At 56.8% G+C, this 19252-nt stretch overlaps 7 protein-coding genes across 7 annotated transcripts; 4 read left to right on the top strand and 3 right to left on the bottom strand.

The window, feature by feature from the left end:
• Positions 1 to 406: 406 nt before the first annotated feature.
• On the top strand, positions 407 to 2632 carry TRAVEDRAFT_137139 (cytochrome P450; the record flags this gene model as incomplete). Its single annotated transcript, XM_008047321.1, has 10 exons — positions 407 to 587; positions 725 to 811; positions 868 to 913; positions 979 to 1179; positions 1222 to 1510; positions 1567 to 1686; positions 1826 to 2103; positions 2155 to 2292; positions 2356 to 2496; positions 2548 to 2632. The coding sequence occupies 10 exons, from the start codon at positions 407 to 409 to the stop codon at positions 2630 to 2632; spliced, it is 1566 nt and encodes a 521-aa protein (XP_008045512.1).
• A 531-nt stretch (positions 2633 to 3163) lies between these two features.
• Positions 3164 to 4883, top strand: TRAVEDRAFT_136998 (DUF647-domain-containing protein; the record flags this gene model as incomplete). The annotated part of the gene is made up of 6 exons (XM_008047320.1): positions 3164 to 3276; positions 3389 to 3480; positions 3535 to 3618; positions 3682 to 4040; positions 4093 to 4270; positions 4357 to 4883. 6 exons carry the CDS (start codon positions 3164 to 3166, stop codon positions 4881 to 4883), a joined length of 1353 nt encoding a protein of 450 aa, XP_008045511.1.
• A 756-nt stretch (positions 4884 to 5639) lies between these two features.
• On the top strand, positions 5640 to 8130 carry TRAVEDRAFT_41006 (aldehyde dehydrogenase; the record flags this gene model as incomplete). Its single annotated transcript, XM_008047254.1, has 9 exons — positions 5640 to 5693; positions 5748 to 6067; positions 6719 to 7393; positions 7467 to 7541; positions 7595 to 7650; positions 7705 to 7764; positions 7816 to 7865; positions 7927 to 7979; positions 8034 to 8130. The coding sequence occupies 9 exons, from the start codon at positions 5640 to 5642 to the stop codon at positions 8128 to 8130; spliced, it is 1440 nt and encodes a 479-aa protein (XP_008045445.1).
• Positions 8131 to 8203: 73 nt separating this feature from the next.
• TRAVEDRAFT_157217 (ribosomal protein S7) lies at positions 8204 to 9093 on the bottom strand. Its single transcript, XM_008047319.1, has 2 exons — positions 8377 to 9093; positions 8204 to 8308 (listed from the first exon to the last, which is right to left on the bottom strand). Exons 1-2 carry the CDS (start codon positions 9006 to 9008, stop codon positions 8278 to 8280), a joined length of 663 nt encoding a protein of 220 aa, XP_008045510.1. The 5' UTR covers positions 9009 to 9093; the 3' UTR covers positions 8204 to 8277.
• A 140-nt stretch (positions 9094 to 9233) lies between these two features.
• On the bottom strand, positions 9234 to 12638 carry TRAVEDRAFT_176228 (Creatinase/aminopeptidase). Its single transcript, XM_008047318.1, has 25 exons — positions 12409 to 12638; positions 12277 to 12345; positions 12133 to 12214; positions 12040 to 12071; positions 11956 to 11987; positions 11853 to 11904; positions 11648 to 11791; positions 11454 to 11591; positions 11215 to 11393; positions 11098 to 11151; positions 10958 to 11027; positions 10769 to 10898; positions 10658 to 10719; positions 10541 to 10596; positions 10468 to 10489; positions 10374 to 10414; positions 10219 to 10318; positions 10160 to 10169; positions 10069 to 10109; positions 10012 to 10018; positions 9937 to 9959; positions 9825 to 9875; positions 9725 to 9769; positions 9533 to 9657; positions 9234 to 9471 (listed from the first exon to the last, which is right to left on the bottom strand). Exons 1-25 carry the CDS (start codon positions 12518 to 12520, stop codon positions 9310 to 9312), a joined length of 1839 nt encoding a protein of 612 aa, XP_008045509.1. The 5' UTR covers positions 12521 to 12638; the 3' UTR covers positions 9234 to 9309.
• Positions 12639 to 12779: 141 nt separating this feature from the next.
• On the top strand, positions 12780 to 14726 carry TRAVEDRAFT_176224 (DUF803-domain-containing protein). The gene is made up of 7 exons (XM_008047317.1): positions 12780 to 13064; positions 13121 to 13214; positions 13268 to 13282; positions 13337 to 13412; positions 13466 to 13626; positions 13681 to 13972; positions 14024 to 14726. The coding sequence occupies exons 1-7, from the start codon at positions 12981 to 12983 to the stop codon at positions 14589 to 14591; spliced, it is 1290 nt and encodes a 429-aa protein (XP_008045508.1). The 5' UTR covers positions 12780 to 12980; the 3' UTR covers positions 14592 to 14726.
• A 131-nt stretch (positions 14727 to 14857) lies between these two features.
• Positions 14858 to 18683, bottom strand: TRAVEDRAFT_157210 (P-loop containing nucleoside triphosphate hydrolase protein). The gene is made up of 11 exons (XM_008047316.1): positions 18568 to 18683; positions 17861 to 18483; positions 17327 to 17806; positions 17209 to 17271; positions 17112 to 17158; positions 16689 to 17061; positions 16073 to 16636; positions 15732 to 16015; positions 15549 to 15670; positions 15382 to 15487; positions 14858 to 15320 (listed from the first exon to the last, which is right to left on the bottom strand). The coding sequence occupies exons 2-11, from the start codon at positions 18373 to 18375 to the stop codon at positions 15028 to 15030; spliced, it is 2847 nt and encodes a 948-aa protein (XP_008045507.1). The 5' UTR covers positions 18376 to 18483; positions 18568 to 18683; the 3' UTR covers positions 14858 to 15027.
• Between the last annotated feature and the right edge of the window lie 569 nt (positions 18684 to 19252).

The raw sequence follows: 19252 nt of genomic DNA, 5'->3' as shown, positions 1-19252 counted from the left end.
CGGCCTGGACAGCTGGCGTTTCGTAACGTCATGGCGCGGTGCAATCATGGGGCGCTCGAGAATTGATGGAAGCAGTCGTGATCACATGATCGCGCTCTGAGTGGGCAACACATGCGTCGGCGAGTATTTCGAGGGCGGGTCCCAGGCTGATAACCTCCGTGGCCTTCTGCAGCTCTCGCGAGCTCACCCGTGCCGTGTCTCGGCATGCCGTCGAAGAGCGAGCATCCGAAAACTCAAAGGGCCGGTTAATTAGTAGCTCGTATCATCTTCGACAGCGTCCCTGGCGATCTACTTACTCTTACGCACTAACTGACCAGGACCTTGATGCGCACACCTGCCGTGCTCGGCAGCACCCCTGAACGTTGAACGTTGGACCAACGCGATGAAATTCCTCGACGCATTCGAAATGCGCGCTGCCGCCGATGCCGTCTTGTGCCTTGCCTTCCTGTGGATAGCCTGGAGACTGTCGCGCCGTTACAGGTCCGCGTCCCCGCCTGGCCCCGCGGGGTTGCCGTTTGTCGGCGTCGCGTACCACATCCCAGATGATAAGCAGTGGCTGAAATTCCATGAGTGGACCTCACGCTACGGTGTGTATTCCGTCTTTTCCGGAAGGTAGTCGGGCGCATGAACGATGTCGCGTTCCGACGCCTACGTGCTGAAGCTTAAAGGTTCAACGAGGGGTGTATTGAGCTACAAAATCGGGCTTCCAGCTGATACGCATTAGGCGATGTTGTTAGCACGACTGTAATGGGTCAACCAACCCTCATCCTAGGCTCATTCCGCGCCGCAAGCGATCTCCTTGACACCAAAGGTACGGCGCGCCAGCATACGGGTACGCATCACTCAAAAACGAACCTCCTGTACCAGGTGCGATCTATTCAGATCGGCCGGACGCGGTCATGGCAGGCGAGCTGTGAGTCCCATCCCACAGACCCTATGTCGCATGCTTTGCCAACACATTGACTGCACGGTGAATAGGGTGGGGTGGAATCGGGGGCTGGGATACGCACACGGCCCCGACAATCCGCGCTTCCGCGAGTTCCGGCGCCTGTTCCAGCAGTTCATCGGACCACGCGCGTGCCAAGACGCGACCATCCTCACGATGCAAGAAGAGGAGACGCACCGCCTAATGCTGCGCTTCCTGCACGACCCCGAGAACTTCTACCGCCACCCACGAGAGTACGCAACTCGCCCCATAGTCTGGTCTGTGTCGAAACTGAGTCTCCGAATCATCAGGTCTACCGGCGCACTGATCCTTCGCCTGGCGTATGGATATGAAGCCGCCCTAGACCAGGGCCAGGACCCGCTCGTTGAGGTCGTCGAGATCGCCATGCAGGGCTTTGCGAAGGCCTCCGAGCCTGGGGCGTTCCTCGTCGACAACTTTCCGGTGCTGCGATACGTCCCTGAGTGGCTGATGCCACGCGGGGGGTTCAAGGCCGTCGCGCGCAGGATGCGAAGGGAGCTCGACGAGATGTATGACCTGCCGTTTGGGTTCGTGAAGGAGCAGATGGTCAGTATATGCGTGTGTGGAGAGTAAATCGGGCACCTAAGATCTTCCATGTATAGGAAGCGGGAAAGGCGCGACCATCCTTTACCTTGAGTTATCTGGAGGAGAAGCGAACGCCCACTCCTGCGGACGAGGAGTTAATCAAAGCAGCAGCAGCTTCGTTGTACTCAGGTAAGTGCGTCAAGGACTCCGAAGAGCTGCCAAACCAATGGTAACTCTCTTTGGTTTATCGCTGCGCAGGCGGTGCGGACACTGTAGGCATTATTCCTCTCACTCCTTCCTACCCTCTAACACATGGTGATCTGCCATTCGCAACAGACGCCCTCCTCGATGACCGCGTTCATCCTTGCAATGCTGCTTCGGCCCGAAGTCCAAGCACGGGCCCAGCGCGAGCTCGATACCGTCCTCGGCCCATCCTGGGCCCGCCTACCAACGTTCGCCGACCGCGCACGGCTGCCGTACATTCAAGCCATCGTGCTCGAAGTCCTCCGCTGGAACCCCGCCGTTCCGCTCGGGCTCGCACACCGGTTAACACAAGATGACGTGTACCGTGGTTGCGTTATTCCTAAGGGGACTGTCGTTTGGGCGAACATCTGGTACGTCGTCCGTGTCATTCCGTTGAATGGAATCGGTGAACACGACGTCAGGTCGATGCTGCAAGACCCGGCGGTGTTCCCAGAGCCGACCGAGTTTCGCCCAGAGCGGTATCTCAATGTGGATGGCACGCTCAAGGAGCTGGAACGACACGAAGACCCATCAATAATCGGCTTCGGTTTCGGGAGGCGGTACGTCTCGGGGCCCACCTGCAGAACACAACTGCGCCTACAGCTGAGCAATCCATTGTACAGAATCTGCCCCGGGATGTTCTTTGCGATGAACTCGATATTCATCGGGATCGCGACGATGCTCTACGTCTTCGACATATCAAAAGCAAAGGATGATCAAGGCGACGACATTCTGCCAGAGGTAGATTTCAGGGGGTTCATCAGGTATGTCAGCGTACTGTAGTCGTGCAGGCCGATGCTGACGCACCATGTCAGTCACCCGGTGCCGTTCAAGTGCGACATCCGGCCTAGGTCTACAGAAGCGGCTTCATTAACCGTACGCGCGACGGCACAGGAGTAGGCTGGTGTCGGGCCATAGACTTGGCGGGCTGCTGGCGAATACGGAATGCTTTCAGGGGCGTCCATAGCGTTTAGCTTCCACAATGCACATATTATGCGGGATACGTCTCCGTGAAGGGAAATGGAACGGGATTTTATACGAGGATGTATGCAGTCGTAGAGAAAGAGGGTTGCAGGCGCCGTTTAGTGGCATTTAGCCTAGAGCGCTTCACGGACACGATCGAGATTCGAATCTTACTGCCGGTTAGCGGTTAGCGCCTGCAAGCCTCTTCCTCTCTACCGTCACTGCGTAGGACGCGTCGCCTTAGGACGGACACATAGACATATAGATCGACCTAGGGATTATACCTCTAACAACAGCTCATTCTCATCATCTACTCCACTTGGATTATCATGGCTGAAGGCTTTACCGTTCGCGAAAAGGATGGTTCTGGTCAAGTAATTGCGACTTACAGCACTCACACAGGGCACAAACACACCACCAGTTTACCTCCCAGAAAACCTGTCGCAAAGGTCCTAGTTATAATGAGTCATGGTGCTGCATCAGAGCTCACCATACCTAATTTCACAGACAAATGCGGGCCGTCACTGGCGCCGACTGCTCAATGATGTGTTTCTTCCCGAGGGATACCCCTTCACCGTCTCGTCAGGTTCGTATCTAGCTACATCATATTTCAATTGCATCCTCACTCAAACTCTCGCAATGCAGATTATCTCCAGTATGTCTCCAACCATGACGCGCTGGCACTGCGATGAGACCCCAATGCGTCAGGTACCAGATATGGAACGCAGTGCAAGCATTCTGCAGCTCGCTCGCGGGCCTATTCGCATCAAGAGCGGTCTTGCAAGGTGCGCATAGGTCCTCGCGCTATCAAATGTCTCGCTTATGCGCTGGCATTGAAGGACACGGCGTGGGAAACGCTTCAGCATCCGCCACGGATGCTATATTCCTGACAATCCTCCAGGACGTGTTCAGCAGGTTAACCAGTACGCGAAACTTTTGACCACGTCCCACGAATGATTACTCATGCTCATCATGTCTCTACTCAGCCATTGTCTCCGGGTACTACCTGGGAACCTCGCTTTACCCCGAAGCCAAGACATACCGCCTTCTCGCCGACATCCTCAACGACGCAGCGATGGTTACCGACACCCTCTCTCCACACCTTGCGCACTTCTCCTTCTCCCTCAGCTATCCATTCGTCGTCCCGGCATCGAACTCATCACTACGCGTCGTCGCACTCTGCATGAGCGGTGCATTCCGTGCGCTTTGCGGCGCCGTGGCGGGCGGCTCGAAGGCGGCTCTCACTGTGCACTTCGCCACCGCCGGCGAGCGCCCGGGCGATGTCGGGGACCTCAGTGCCAAGGATGGTAGCAAGGAGACCGTGCTCGCATTACTGGGCATGCTGGTATGTCCCCGACGACATAAATATGAATTCCAGAACTGATCATACGTAACAGTCCGGAAGTGTTGTTCTCAGATACGTACACACCGCGCAGGCAACCTACGTCGTCCTGTTCGGCCTCATCTTCTGCCACCTCGCCGCCAACTTCATCGCCGTGCGCGTTATCGCCATGCGCGCCTTCAACAGACAACGCGCCGGTATCGCCTGGTGCGAGTTCCGCCGCTCTTTCGACGGTGAGCGCACATTCCGCTCCCAGGCGGCGAATCATTCCTCACGAAAGGTCGTCCTATAGATGAGGGCAACGCGACCGCAACGCCAGTGGTGACTGTGGTCCCAGATTATCTTCACGTCGCGCGCCAGGAACGCATCTTCACCGATTCGGCACGCATACCGATCTCCCAGCATGCTCGAGGAACGTACGCGCACTGCGCCCTAGGCGTCTCGTTCCTGTCCCTGAGCGGACGCGAGCCTTTTAGCGACGAGCAAATCGCAACGCTCCTCGAGGTCTTCGCCCACGAAAAGTACATCCTGTGGCCCGCCTCCAATCCGCCCCAAATCGCAGTCGTGCTCAAGGACGGACACGGCCCCCACGATCACCTGAAGGCGTGGGCGCACGCCCACGAGATTGCTAACATTTGCGATCGGGAGTCGCACGCGCACGGATTTAACGAGTGCCTTGTCGCTATCCGCTACGCCCTGGAGAACGTGTCGCGAATGTTTCCGTTGTTCTTGCGAGCCGCGCAGGAAGTGGGATGGAAGACAGAGGAAGGCGTTGTGGTGGGCGGCTCGCCAATAACGGTCACTATCGGAGAGGCCGAGGTGCTAGAGGACAAGAAGGACATATGATGCGCAGCTGCTATCTCCTAGATTCCCTCTAGCTGACTGTCCCTTCGAGTCGACGTCTCCCGTTGCCGCAACCATTCGTACGTGCAACGTTTGAAAGCAACGCCATCCGAAACGTCCTTGGAATCGGGGACGATCTTGAAGGAATGCCAGGGGCCTGAAGGAGGTAAACAACACGTCAGAAAATCCGTATGATCACAAGGTGATCGTTGATTTCGCTCGATGAGATCACCAAGGCGGCCGTTGCTCCGCTTAGCTCGGAAAGCACCCTCAATCCCCTACAGCAGTGACGGCACGCGCGTGCGCATGTGAGCCGCCCCTAACACACATCTGCCAACTCTACGTCTGCGGCGCCTGGGGAGGCGAGACGTGAGCTCACGGATGCAATGGACGCAGTCGCTACGTCTGCGGAAGTTACTAGGGCAGATGGGGGACGAATGAGCGTCGCTGGAGCAGCAGCCAGTGGCGGCGGCAGCCCATTTAAGGCACAGCCACGGCCACTTTGCAATCGAACATCGGGAGGCGCTGGGGACGCTGACACAAGGGGAAAACGTTCTACTTGGCAGTTCCGTTGAACGATCGCGCAGGGCAAACGGTTTACCCTGATCATCCGAACGTAGCATGGAACCCTCGGACAAACGACAGACGATCTCCGGACGGAGCACGCCGAGCACGCCGTACGCTCCCCGTCCTGCCACCGCCGGTTATAAGCTGCGCGAGCTTGTACCTATCCTTCCCCCCACCACACCGCAGCTCACGATGTCTCAGACCAACTCTGATCACACCTACAACACTCCGGCCGAGATCGACGAGGTGCGCCGTGTCCGGTGACGACATCGACGTCCCTGACCCATCCCGCACGCTTAGATCCATGCCCGCCTCACGCGGACGTTCTACTCGGGGGTGACGCGCCCCCTCGCGTACCGCCGCAAACAGCTGCTGCAGCTCGCGCGCATGCTCCAGGACAACCACGTCGCCTTCGAAGACGCCCTCCTCGCCGACATCGGCAAGCCGCGCCTGGAGTCCAGTCTCTCCGAAGTCGTGCACTGTCTCACCAACGCCCTCACCGCGGCCGACAGCCTCGAGACATGGGCCGCGCCCAAACCGTGTCCAACCACGGCAGCCTGGCGCGCGGACTGGGGCGCGACGCTCCACAAGGAACCGAAGGGTGTCGCCCTCATCATCTCGTGAGTTCCCCGTGCCGTACACGCCAATTCTGGCGCGTCTCTTTCCGCTCGGGGGATCAAACCCTGTAGTGCCCTCTTCGGACGCTACAGGGTGTGAGCCTCTGCGATCGAATGCAGAATCTCGGCATACCGAGGGAGCGAAGCCGTTTGAGGTCATAGGCACGCGTACCTTCTGACCGCGGGAGGGCATGCCATGACCATTTTGATGAGTCTGAAGGTGTTGTCCTAATCCTGATATAGCCCCGGTGGCGCGCGGAGAGTGCAACTGTCTGCGCTTCGCCTGTCGTAAATTTGTCGCACGAAAGGTAGGAACGGCTCAACTGTACAACCGCGCCACGGCTGCGTGAGGCATCCGGATGACCTTGCGCGTCTTGAGAATTGGACATCTGGCAACAGTTTCCGACGCTGTGTAACGCCTGGTGCTTTAGCACGGCGCGATGTTGAGTTACCTGAAGCCTGAGCACAGTACCACGGTTGGTCTTCCTCAGATCCCCGCGATTCCATTAGGCCAATCCATACACTGAGAACGCTCGCGTCGTGCGTACGCCCATCCTAACTCCTGCGAACCGATTAGCGAAACGCCCATTTGCGAAGCGAAACAGCTCACGTCCTGATTCCACCGAGATCCCCATACTGACTGCCGTCACCCAGACCCTGGAACTATCCCCTTGTGCTCACCCTGAATCCTCTCATCGGTGCAATCGCCGCCGGCTGCCCCACCGTGCTCAAGCCGTCCGAACTCGTCCCCGTCTTCTCCCAGCTCCTCGCCACCCTCCTCCCGCGCTACCTCGACCCCACCGCGTACGCCGTGGTAAAGGGCAGCGTGCCCGAGACGACGCACGTGCTCGGCCTGCGCTGGGCGCACATCCTGTACACGGGCAGCAGCCGCGTCGGGCGCGTCGTCGCAGCAGCGGCGGCCGCGCACCTCACGCCCGTCACGCTCGAGCTGGGCGGCAAGTCGCCCGCGGTGATTGCGGACGACGCGGACCTCACGCTCGCCGCGCGCCGCATCTTGCACGGGAAGATCCAGAACGCGGGCCAGCTGTGCGTGTCGCCGGACTATGCGGTGGTGTCGCGCGGGCGCGTAGGCGCGTTTGTGGAGGCGCTGAAGAGCGCGCATGCGGAGTTCTGGCCGGAGGGCGACCACCCGTTGACGGGGAACGCCCCGTTGAGCAACATCATCAACGCAAGCCATCATGCAAGGCTCGTCGATATGTTGAAGCGCACAAAGGGGAAGATCGCGTTTGGTGGGGAGACGCACGGACAGAAGGGCATTACCCCGACGGTGCTGACAGACGTCCCCGAAGACGACGTCTTGATGGAAGAGTGAGTGATAATGTGTCTTCGAAGTGTCAGCGGACTCACTATTGTTTGCGTCCGTTGTGGCACATGTGCGCAGGGAGATCTTTGGTCCCATTCTTCCGATTATTGCCGTGGACGCCGTGGACCACGCCATCCGCGTGATAAATTCCAAGTAAGCCTGCTGTCGAATCGCACACTAACCCAATGTTGATGTTCCTGGTCTAGGCCCACTCCACTGGTGATTTACCTGTTCACGGATAAGGAAGAAATCAAGCAGAAGTGTGAGTAAACTTGACATACCGAAGTATATGCGCCATACCTAACATGCATTGCAGTCCTCCAACGGACACAAAGCGGACAGTTGGTCCAAAACGACGTGGTCATGCAGCTTGCAGGTACGTGTTGCTGGTCCACACGTCTTACATGATACTAGACCATACGTGCAGTAAACGAGATGCCCTTCGGCGGCCAGGGAGAGTCTGGATGTAAGTATACTGTCAATTCATCTAAACACGTTGAAACTGACGAGACGTACAGACGGAATGTGGGTCGGCCAGGCGAGCTTCGACACGTTTACGCACCTCCGCGGATACATCAATATATCCTCCGCGTATGTCTTGTTCGCTAGCCTGATTTGTGGGACATGTACTCACCTTCTTCGCAGCCAAGAGCCGTTCCTGCAGGGAAGATATCGCCCATACACCGACGACAAGTACCAGTTCGCCTGTGCACCCGGCAAAGTCAAGATACCTGACGCGTGAAGGTCGATTACCTGCGGCTTTGTATATTTGTGACCTGTGTTGTAGCCAGGTTGTATGCTAGTAATTTGCAGTAGAAACGAGTGATAGGTTCACCAGGGGTCGCATTATAGAAAAGGGGTACAGATATTGACGCAGGCTTGGAGTGAATCAAACTCTCGGTGGCCGCAAGACATTCCCTCTGTGAACCAATAGCCGGTCAGATAGCCATTCCTAGACTTTGTAGGAAGAGACGAGTCGCCCACGCACCTATGCAACACAGCCAGCTTGTGCACCATCTCCTTTTGGTCCAGAGCCACGCTCTTCCCGTTCAGCACCCCGATGATCTCCCGTGCCACGCGCTCCGGCATGTTCTTCCCGCCCTTCTTCTTGCTCGCCTCGAGGATCCACTGCAGGGCCTTGTGCGCGCGCTGGCGCTCGTTCAACGGCGTCGGAAACACGAACTGCTTCGCCGCACGCTTGAACTGTTGGCAGCGCAGGAGCGGCGCCGCGCGCGTGACCGCCTCGCGCAGAAGCGGTAGCGGCTCCTGCTGCGTGAACGCGTGCAGGTGCAGCAGCATTTGGGAGGTCGCGCGCAGAGCCTCGTGCCGCCGGCCATCCTTCATGACCAAGGACGTGAAGAGGTGCAAGAGTGGGTCCTCGGCTGGCGGGACGCGGATGTTCGCGGTGGAAATGGGTGGTTGTGATATAGGAGTGAGATGGGAGCTGCTCGCGACTGCCTGAGGCCCTGTTGTGTCGAGAGCGGAGAAAATGGGGTCCTCGCTGGCGTCGGGGCCGGCCTCCCTCGCTGCGTCCGGGGCTGCACTGCTGGCCAACGTACGAATGTTGACGGTGCGACGGAGCGACACCCTAGCCGCCGAATGCCGTATGCTTGCAAGCATGGCTATAGAGGCAGGTTGTCGAAAGCAGAGGCCAACGCGCAGAGAGAGAGAGAAGTGGAACGTAAAGTGCTCGCCGTCGTCGCACGAAGTGTACCGGTCGCGCAAACAAGCGCTCGTTGGCCAGAATTTGGCCTCCGGGCGTCTAAACTAAGGGTCCAGTTGCGCTGAGTCGAACTGGCCATGTAAGGAATTTCAGCAGACAGACATCGCAGTACACTACATTGGGTCATGGGTAGTAGGTGCGGATGCACCCCTTAATGTGTGAATTCTGTTACAACTTGTGCATGTCCAGCTCCTACAGCTACAACGGAGAGCATTCGCGCTTCAGCCACCGCAACGCCCGCTCGTCCTTCTCGACCAACGGCGCGACCTTCTTCTCGATCTCCGCATGGTACGCGTCCAGCCACTCGCGCTCCTTTACGCTGAGCAGTGGCACGTCTATCAAGTTCTTGCCCATAGGGCACTGTGCGCATATGAACGTCAGCATTCCGAATATGCCGCAGGGTACAAGGGGTGTAGCAGACCATGGTGACGTGCTCGAAGCGGAGGTAGCCCTTGTCGCCAAAGTTGTTCGGGGTCTGTGCCTCGCGGACGATGACGATGTTCTCGATCCGGATCCCGTACTCGCCGTCCTTGTAATATCCAGGTTCTACGGGTGAAATCGTCAATATACGAGCATACAAGCTAGTTTGAATAAGGATGCATGTCGGACTGACCGTTGGAGACAGTCATGCCAGGCTTGAGCGCAGTGCTGTTGTACGCTGGAAAGTTTCAGCTTTAAGTTATGTTGAACCCCGCGAAAATAGTACGACTCACCAATGCGCACACCAATCCCATGAGGCCCTTCGTGCACGTTCAAGAAATGTCCTGTGGGCGCATCGAAGCTAAGTAAGTAGCACTACGCCCGTAAGGATGCTACCTCACGAACCTACACCGTGGCCTGTACCATGGCTGATATGGCGTTAGACGGGCGCCGTTCGTGCGCATGCCTTACATCGCTCACCGGTAGTCTGCAAGACACATCAGTACGCGTCAGGAGCTATGTACGCCAGTAACTTACCAAGCCCATCTTCCCATAGAGGCCGACGGGCGAATGGATCTCTGTCGAAATGTCAGCCTCCGAATAGGATTTACACGCAGATAATTCCTACAGCAGATATCCTACGACGCGCATCAGCACAGACAGGGATAACACTGTATATGAACGTACCAGTGGTTCCGTTAGGGAAGACAGCAGTGTCGATTGCGATATGCCCCTGCAGAACGCGCGTAAACGCACGCTTCTCCTCCGCATTAGGCGTGCCGAAGTGCTGCATGATTCTACATAAGCGCACGAACATAGCTAAGCGGGCGGAAAGTGCTTACGAAGGTGCGCGTCACGTCCGTAGTTCCGTCCAGAAATTGTGCTATGGCATCATTCAGTACAGATTGCAGACGGACGGTCAAAAGTGGGTCTTACCGCCAGAGTCGCACAAATATATCTGCAGAAGACGGTTAGACAGATGCAGCCTCAACCTTTATGAGCACAGTACCTGGTCCTTCTTCACAATGGCGCAGTCGTTCGGATCCGGGTCATAGTGAATGATAGCTGTATCAGCCGGCCGGCTCAGCTTCACCGTAGCTATCCACTCGATGGCAACGCGACATACCGCCATTAGGTCCTGTCGCCGAGATCGTTGGGAACGAGAGACCCTTGAACAGACCCTGCTCTCTGCACAAGGATGAGAACACGTTCTGCCGATTCGAAAATCCAAACTCACGACCGGTACTTCTCGAGCTGGTCTGCAACCTGGCTCTCGGAGAGCTCCTTGCCCGCATCCAGCTGCTCCTCCAGCCACGCGAAGTAGCGTACGAGAGCGGCGCCATCGCGAATGTGCGACTGCCTGAAGCCTGCATCATACAGACGCTTGTCATCATTCGTACTTCATACAATGCAGCAAGCAAGATACCTTCGATCTCGACCTCGTTCTTGATCGCCTTGAGGTCGGTAACAGGAGACCGCAGGACAGTGATGTAGTCCTTCATAAAGTTCACAAGCAGGCAAAGTCAGCCGAGGCCCATAGAAGTAGATACGGAGAAGAGCACACACCTTTCCAATCGCTTCGGCTACTGCGAGACTGGCTTTGTCACTGACAAGCACTTTCTGATTTCAGGGAGAACTGTATGAGAAAGGTAGACATATGAGCACGGTTTAGTTCAAACTCACGCCAGAGTTCTTGCTTGCTTGCAACTCTGAGCCCAGGTGTGTGAGAGCCGGGAAGAATGTGTCATATGGGTGCACTTCGACCTCAGGCCCGAGGTGGTCGTTGACGCTGGTGTCGAGCTGGGTCCTATTCACGAATAGTCTCGCTTTCTCCTGGTCGATGAGCGCGTACGCGAAGAACACTGCAGGTCTGAAGTCAACTTATGCCCGGCTCGTCAGCGAACAATAACAGGGCGACTGACCGGGGTTGAAGTCAATATCAGATCCGCGCAGGTTAAACAGCCACGCGACTTCGTCAAGCATGTTGACTACGATCGCTTTGGCTTCTTTCTTCTTGAGTTCTTCACGGACCAGCTTGAGCTTGTCCTGGTGGGATTGGCCTTTCGTGGCCACGTGTTGGCGGGATGTAACAGGGTATGTTTGGAATATGACGTACCGGAGTATTTCACGTCGAGCGGGAAGACCTTGTTCGCAGGTCGTGGCGGGCGGTCGGCCCATACCAAGTCTACAAGGTTCTCTTGAATGGACACGAGTTCGGACTGCTCAGGCTCAAGAGCCTTCTGTATACCCTCTGCGTCGGCTATGCAGATCAGAGGCTCGTAAGATGACTCAAGTCTAAGACGCGTATAGAATGGTCTCACAAGCAGCGATGAGCGTGGGGTCGACGCCAATACGATTGTGCGTTCCAAGGTTCTACGTGCAGCTGTGAGTCAGGTCCGCATACGATGCGTCGCTGACTCTTACCTTGGACAAGAAGTCTTGCCAGGTTGGGACATCTTCGAGACAGCTCAGTCAAGTATTTGAGCAGCACACGACGAGGACAGGTACCTGGCAGACCTTGCTTCATAAGGGTCCAGTTCCTATTTGATCATGCAAAGGTTATTCAATTCGTCGTTTACGACGTTACAGTACAGTACATACTTGTCCAGCTGCTTCGACGCCTGTAGGAAGTACCGTCCATCGGTGAACAGATATGCGTCCTCCGGTGTCACGATAGCGCATCCTGGCAAAGTGGAGACTGATGTAAACCCAGCGACAAGCAAAGAGGGCACAGATGATATCCACCAGCAGATCCAGTGAAGCCGGAGATGAAGGCGCGTCTCTCATCGCACTGCGCGATGTACTCGCTGAAGTCTAAAGGGCCGTCAACCACGATCGCACACCTTTCTGGGTAAGAGAATGACCAAAGCTACTCGCGCTGATCTTCCGTTGGAATCACGACAGCTTGAACATTGTACTCGGGCTTCGCCATGAGCTTCCGGAGAGCCTGGAGCCGCTGCGTGGTGTCGACCGTTGCAAGCGCAGACATGGTGCCACAGAATCGTCGGTATCGCGCAGTGCTAGATGACCCGTAGAATGCGAACGAGACCGTCCGCAGATGAGGGAAGGCAGGAGAGAGGGCGCGGAGGGCAGCCCTGACTGTGAGCATACGCGCGGAGAGCGGGAGAGCGGTGGCCGGATGACCGGGACGGGGACGACGCTCGCGAGCAGCCGCGGGACAAATTCCAATATGCGCGACGGGCGCGCGAGAGCAGCGTGCCACGCCTCCTCTTGCCCCGCATCCCTCACCTCTTCCTTGCGCTCGTCGTCCGCAGCGACCTCGGCGTCGTCTCTTGCATCTTCTACGACAGTTTGACGCGTCTGCTGGGGCTCTGACTGGGCTTGTCTTCATCCTCTGGCTGTCTTAGAATACATCCGGCCAATACATCGGCCCTTCCACGCTCGTTCTCGCTTCACATCTATACCACGGCTTGTTTCTCATCTCTACAATGGTCGAAGACAAGTATATCGGTCTCTCTCTGGCCGTCTCTAGCTCATTAGCTATCGGTACGAGCTTCATCCTCACGAAAAAGGTCTGCATGGCCCGCACAACCTTCGCACCTGTCGGCTTTCTTAGCTGTCGCCACAGGGTCTTAATCAATCAGGCGACTCGGCATATGCATCGGCATCCGAGAACTACGCTTACTTCAAGAATCCACTATGGTGGGCAGGAATGTCAACGCGTGAGTTCGCACCGTCTTTCTAGTGCTAGCGGGCCGCTGAGGTGCTCGAGCAGTAATCATTGGTGAAAGTACGTTTTCATGTCACCTATGTCTGTATCCTCTGGTCTAAAGGTCCCGCAAAGTTGCGAACTTTGCGGCATATACTTTTGCCCCTGCAATACTTGTTACGCCTCTCGGTGCACTCAGTGTGATCATTGGGTACGCTACAGCTCTCTATGATTTGCACTGCAGCCTCATTATCCACTGGGTAGCGCCATCCTCGCCTCATTCCTCCTTGACGAAGAGCTCGGCCATCTTGGACGTGTCGGCTGCGCGCTATGTCTATTAGGTTCCCTCATAATAGTGTTGCACGCTCCTCCGGACAAGGATGTGCAGACAGTAGATGAAATACTGAATTATGCCCGTCAACCAGGTACGTTCTCATCATGCTTTCCTCCAAAAACCTTGGCCCTACAATGCTGTCTAGGTTTCATGATGTACTGCTTCACGGTCCTCGTGTTCAGCCTGGTCATGATATACGCCGTTGTGCCCAAATACGGGCGGACCAACCCGGCCGTATACATCTCCATCTGCTCCCTCGTCGGATCGATATCTGTTATGGCCATCAAAGGCTTCGGAGTCGCGGTCAAACTCACTCTGGCCGGACACAACCAGTTCTCCCACCCGAGCACGTACGTGTTCGGTGTCACCGTCGTCGGGTGCATCCTGGTCCAGATGAACTACTTTAACAAAGCCCTCGACACATTCTCCACGAACGTGTACGTCCCGCCGATACAGACGCATTGACAAACTCTGACACGCTTGCCCAGGGTCAACCCGATGTACTACGTCGGCTTCTCCACAGCAACCATCGTCGCCTCCGTCATCCTCTTCCAGGGCTTCAACACCACCGACCCCGCGAACTCGATCTCGCTCCTCGCCGGCTTCATCACGACCTTCCTCGGCGTGCACCTCCTCGAGATCTCGCGCAAGCCCGACCCCGGCGCCGAGCCGCTCCCGCACCACACCGCGCTCACCGCCGGGCTCATGAACCCGCGCCTGAGCATCTCGGGCCGCATGTCCATCGACGGCTGGAACGGCGCGGCCGGCACGCCCATCGGCGGCTCGCACCATGGCGTGCCCTTCTCGCCCGTGCACGGGCGGCGCAGCTCGCTCTACCGCAACCAGACGCAGACGCTCTTCAGCGCGTTCGGAGAGGACGAGTACGAGTACGGTGATGCCGATGGGGCTGCGCGCCATGGCGTCGGGCTGAACACGCTGCACGAGGGCGCGGAGGACGACGAGCTCGAGGCGGACGAGCGCACGCACCTGCGCTCGGGGCGGCGGCACGGGTCGCGCAGCCATAGCGGCTCCCCGCGGCATTCGCCTAGGATCTGAGGGGCGGTGAGGATATATGGACCGTGCTTTCCTATTGTTATAATCGGACTATGAAGGTATTGCTATCATATACTCGTGCTATTTGTATACCAGCGGTCGGACGTCGAGGAATAGGACCGTGGCAGTATTATTCCCTCGAGCATGCAGGTGCCCCACGACGGTATACTACTTTGCTGGTCATGTGTTAACCAGCACGCCCAATTCTGTGCATCGCCATAGACGATTCATTGAGCGGGTCTTCGAGGATGGGAATGAGGCTTTCGGCTGGTTATGATATCTGATATTCGCCTTGCCGCATGGTTTGGAGACACGTATGGTCAAAATACAGCAAGAAAACAGTCCTTGATACAAGCCATAGGTGTAGGTACAAGATCGGTCCAAGATAGTACTAGATACAGATACACAACGCAGCCGTTCCGAGAGACGAGCCAGCAGCTCACTCCGTTTCCTGGAAAGGACGCTCCATGTTCGCATCCCCCTCAACATCGTCGTCGTCGAGGCCGAGCCGCGCCATGAAGGCCTCCACATCCGCCGCGGCAGCGTCACGGATCTCCGCAGCGTAGTTCCCGTCCATCTGGACCGGGGCGCTGGTGTCCCAGGTCGGCGCGTCGCCGCGCCAGCCGTTGTGCAGGTGGACGTAGTTCATGAACGCTCGCCAGAGCGGATCGATCGACAGGACGGAGGCGTCGCCGATGACGACGAGAAGAGCCTGCGCACGCGTGATGGCCACTAGAGGGGATCACATCGGTTGAGCCGATGTAGGCATACGAGGACGAATACTGAGGCTCACCGTTGAATCGACGCGGGTTCGACACGAAACCAAGCGTGAACTTGGCGTCGTAGGAGAGCAAATCGCGCGTGCTTCGCACGGTCGAGACGATAATCACCTTGCGCTCCTGTAGTAGAGATGCGTCCCTAAGAATTTTATAGTCGGCCGACGCGACATGAAAGACTGACCTGTCCTTGGAACTCCTCGACGCTCCCCACTTTGGCGCCTTCAATACACTCATTACTTAGGAGGAGACGAATCCTCCGCACTTGAGCATAGTACGGGGTGATGATGCCGATATCCTCTGCGCCTATGAGTGGGGCTGCGATTAATGGGCCTGTCAAGAGAGACATATAATGTAAGCTACTCACGGACAGGGTGCTGGCGGTCCTTCAGCAGTCTCTTGATATAGTCGAGTACTTCCGTGGCTTCGTCGATGTTGAAGTACGATGGCGAGGTGGACTCGCGCTCGTTCTCGCCCGAGATGTAGTGGAACACCACCGGCCAACGGGGGCTCACGAGCACAGGCGAACCGAGCAGTGCGTTGATGGTCGTCGTGGCGCCGCACACTTGGAGCTCGTTGTTGTAGAACTGCGCATTGGGGTAGTCAAGGATCGCCTGGTGGGACCTGAAGTTGTTCAACAGCTTCACGAAGCTGCCAGAGTCACGAATATCAGCACTCGGCTGAGCTTCACCGAAACAGGATACGCACGAGCGGCCCCGCCCAGTCTGGGAGTCGTAAACGGGCATCTCCATCAGGCGCTCCAAGTAGCTCTTTCCCAGTCCTAGCTCTCGAGCGACGCTAGAGCGTATCACCGGCCCCAGCTGCTTCGGATCTCCGGAAAGAACGACATGAGTCCCGACCGTGGCGACCGTCTTGATGGCGGTGAGCACCTCTGGCTCAGACCCTTGCCCTGCTTCATCGATGAAGATATGGGTGAAATGGCCCTCGGGCATGCCAATGTTGTACGCGAAGGATGCGTTGCCGCATGTCGTCACGATCACCTTGTAGGTCCGCAGGACGGCGATGGGTGGCAGGGTGAAGAGGTCGTTTCTGCGGAAGGTATACGGAACAAGGTCTTCGGGGAGTCCGAGAAGATCCCTGTGCACAGCGTTGCACCGGAACAGCTGAGAGGGATTGAGCGAGCTAAGTCGCTGAGACAGTAGGTCCGCGGCGCTATTGCTCGGGGCACAGGCAAGGATCCGCGCATCCGGCTGACGGCGCAGAATCTGACGTATCGCTTCGACGATGGTGACCGTCTTCCCAGTGCCGGGTCTACGTAGCTCATTAGACACAGTAACTCATACAAAAAAGCAACTCAGCTCACGGTCCGAACACGATGAACGGCGCAGCGCCAGTTCTGAGCTGTAGGATCGACTTCACGGCTTGCAGCTGTGCCGCGTTGGTGGCAATCTGCGTATTGTAGAGCGTCAAGGGGTATTGCGCGGGGGTGATAGCTTGTGCGAGGCCCTCAAACCCCGGGATCGGGAAGAGCAGCCGCTGAGAGGCTGCTGACGACGCGAGGAGTGCTTGGTGCTGACGTCGAATGGGCGTACGGTTGTATAGGAAGCGCACGGTGTACCGCGCCCCGGCCTTGAAGGATGCGTTGAAGCTGACGCAGATATCATCTCGGCGTACGTGATGAACGTAACCTTTGTGTGTATGACCTTGGCCGCCGATTTGTGCTAAGATCGCGTCGCCTAGTGGAATTTGAGTGTCTAACGGCATCACAGGCGTCGATATGACCTACCTTTAACGACGCTTGGCCGTTTCTCAGACAGTCCGGGGACAGGGAGTCTTGGCCAATGTGAGAAATATAAGCTGTAGTGGTGCAACAGGATCCTTACGTGTACAGGCGTCCCTCCTTCGTGAATTGGGCCCCCTCAATATCGTATGTGTGAAGATCTTCCCTAAAGTGAGGGGTTCAGCTATGTTTCAAAAGCATATATGTGGGAAGCAACGTACACCATACGACTTTCTTCTACCCACAACAGTACGCGGAACCATTGACCATGCGTCGCGTTGCGAAATTCCGGTAGAAACCTGGCTCGCACTTGATTGAGCACATCGCGTATGTTGCCATCGCTCAGAATGTCGGCCAGATTCGACGGGATGAGGGATGGTGGCAATGGTTTCGCCCACTGGACAGCATCCAGCGCTGGCGGACGGTCCCCTTCTCCTACGACCTCACCATGCTTCCAAGGAGCACGCCCGCGGCGGACATATGGCGCAGCAGGCCGAAGAAGCTCGTGATCTGCTGCATTCCCAACCACGGCGCGCAAGCTGCGGGAAATAAGGAAAGTCCGTTCGGTAGAGAGGATCTTGAATGTGACCTCGAGTCGATCTTGAAATCTACCACGATGCTCTTGACGAAATATGACGTGAACGTTCTTTGAGGTCCCGGCCACGAGCGTTTTCCCAAGCTTGGAGGTTGATGCAGAGAACCTAGTCATGTATGAGGCGAAGAGAATTAGTAAAGCTGTGGACGGGAAGACACACGATGTTGCTTTGTTGACGACACTTGGGAAGATCGCGACGCCAGTGATAGACACGGCAGGTGCTGAAGCGTCGAGGGTGATGGTCAGCTGGCGCTGCAATCCTTTCTTCGCGTCCTCCACGCTCACGACACCCAGATCCAGGCCACCATCCCCATTCGATATGGCAACGCCGTGCTGGCCTAGTTCCGCTTGTTCGTACTGCGACCGATACTGTGCGTTCTGCTGAAGCCGCTGATGTACGACGCCACGAAGATGTGTAGTCCAAACGGACATTGGGACGCTCCTCTTGCAGATAAGGCAGAAGTTCGCGCTGGGGGTCGAAGGATCGCGAGGGTAGACCGAGGCTGATTTCCCGGTAGCTTGAGCTTTGGAGCAGTGATCGGTGCTGTTTATGTGCTGAAGCCAAGTTGCCTCTCCGGCGAGGCGCGTGTTGCATATTGGGCAGAGGATGGTGATGTCGCTACCCTTGGCCACCTTTGCACGATGATACTTGCCACTCACGTGGGACGAGTACATGTAGGCCGGACAGCAAACAACGACGCAGAGTTCACAGAACCGAGCATCGTGGCGGAGAGGACACTGGGAAGTGGTACATGACCCCGTGAAGAGCTGGTCAGGGCAAAGCTGTTGGATGTTGTTGGTAGCCATGTTTACCAGAGGAGGGTGAGTGGGGGGTTATGAAAAGGAGCAAGCGTGCCGAGTGCGCACCTTTATGAACCAGCGCTATGGTACATGAGGCACACGAGATGTCTTCCTTCTCCTCATCGGGGGGGATACCGTCTGTGCTGCGGTAGCTCCCTGGCCGTGTGACTCAATGGCGACTCGTAACTTGACATTTTCCCTATCTGCTGCGCAATTATCCAACATCTCGTCCGAGTAAACAGATGGACTGATGCCCCAGAGAGTCGTGGGTGAGTGACTTGGTTGCACGGCACTCATAGGTTGCGAATATCAAAGCCGAAAGGCTTTCGAGACCGACTCAACGCACCTTTAGTGTAACGACCCAGGATCGGGTCGTTACGGGCATCGTACATCCACGAGCCCAGCGCCGTACGCGCTGGGCAGAGATAAGATAATGATGTATTAGATAGACGCGTGCGGCGTGCGGGTATTCGGAACCCGCGCGCCTAGTGCGGGCAGCCTTTCTACCTGCCCCACTATCCTACGAGTACGCCGAGCCTCAATAGAGCCCGGACCAGAGTACTTGCGGGAAAGGGGCTACAGATTGCGCCCCCCTATACGTGAGTTTTACACTTTTTTACTCTCACCGTGATATTCGCCCGATTTGGGGCTCGACGTGTCCCACGTCACTACTGAACTCTAACCTTAAACCGCCCGATATCGCCCAATAAAGCAACCATGGACCAGTCACAGAACCCCAACACCGAACGGG

Source organism: Trametes versicolor (genome assembly GCF_000271585.1).
Source record: "Trametes versicolor FP-101664 SS1 unplaced genomic scaffold TRAVEscaffold_17, whole genome shotgun sequence".
NCBI classification, from domain to species: Eukaryota; Fungi; Basidiomycota; class Agaricomycetes; order Polyporales; family Polyporaceae; genus Trametes; species Trametes versicolor.
The sequence above is the reverse complement of the archived record's forward strand: the minus strand, read 5'-3'. Positions and strand labels throughout refer to the sequence as shown.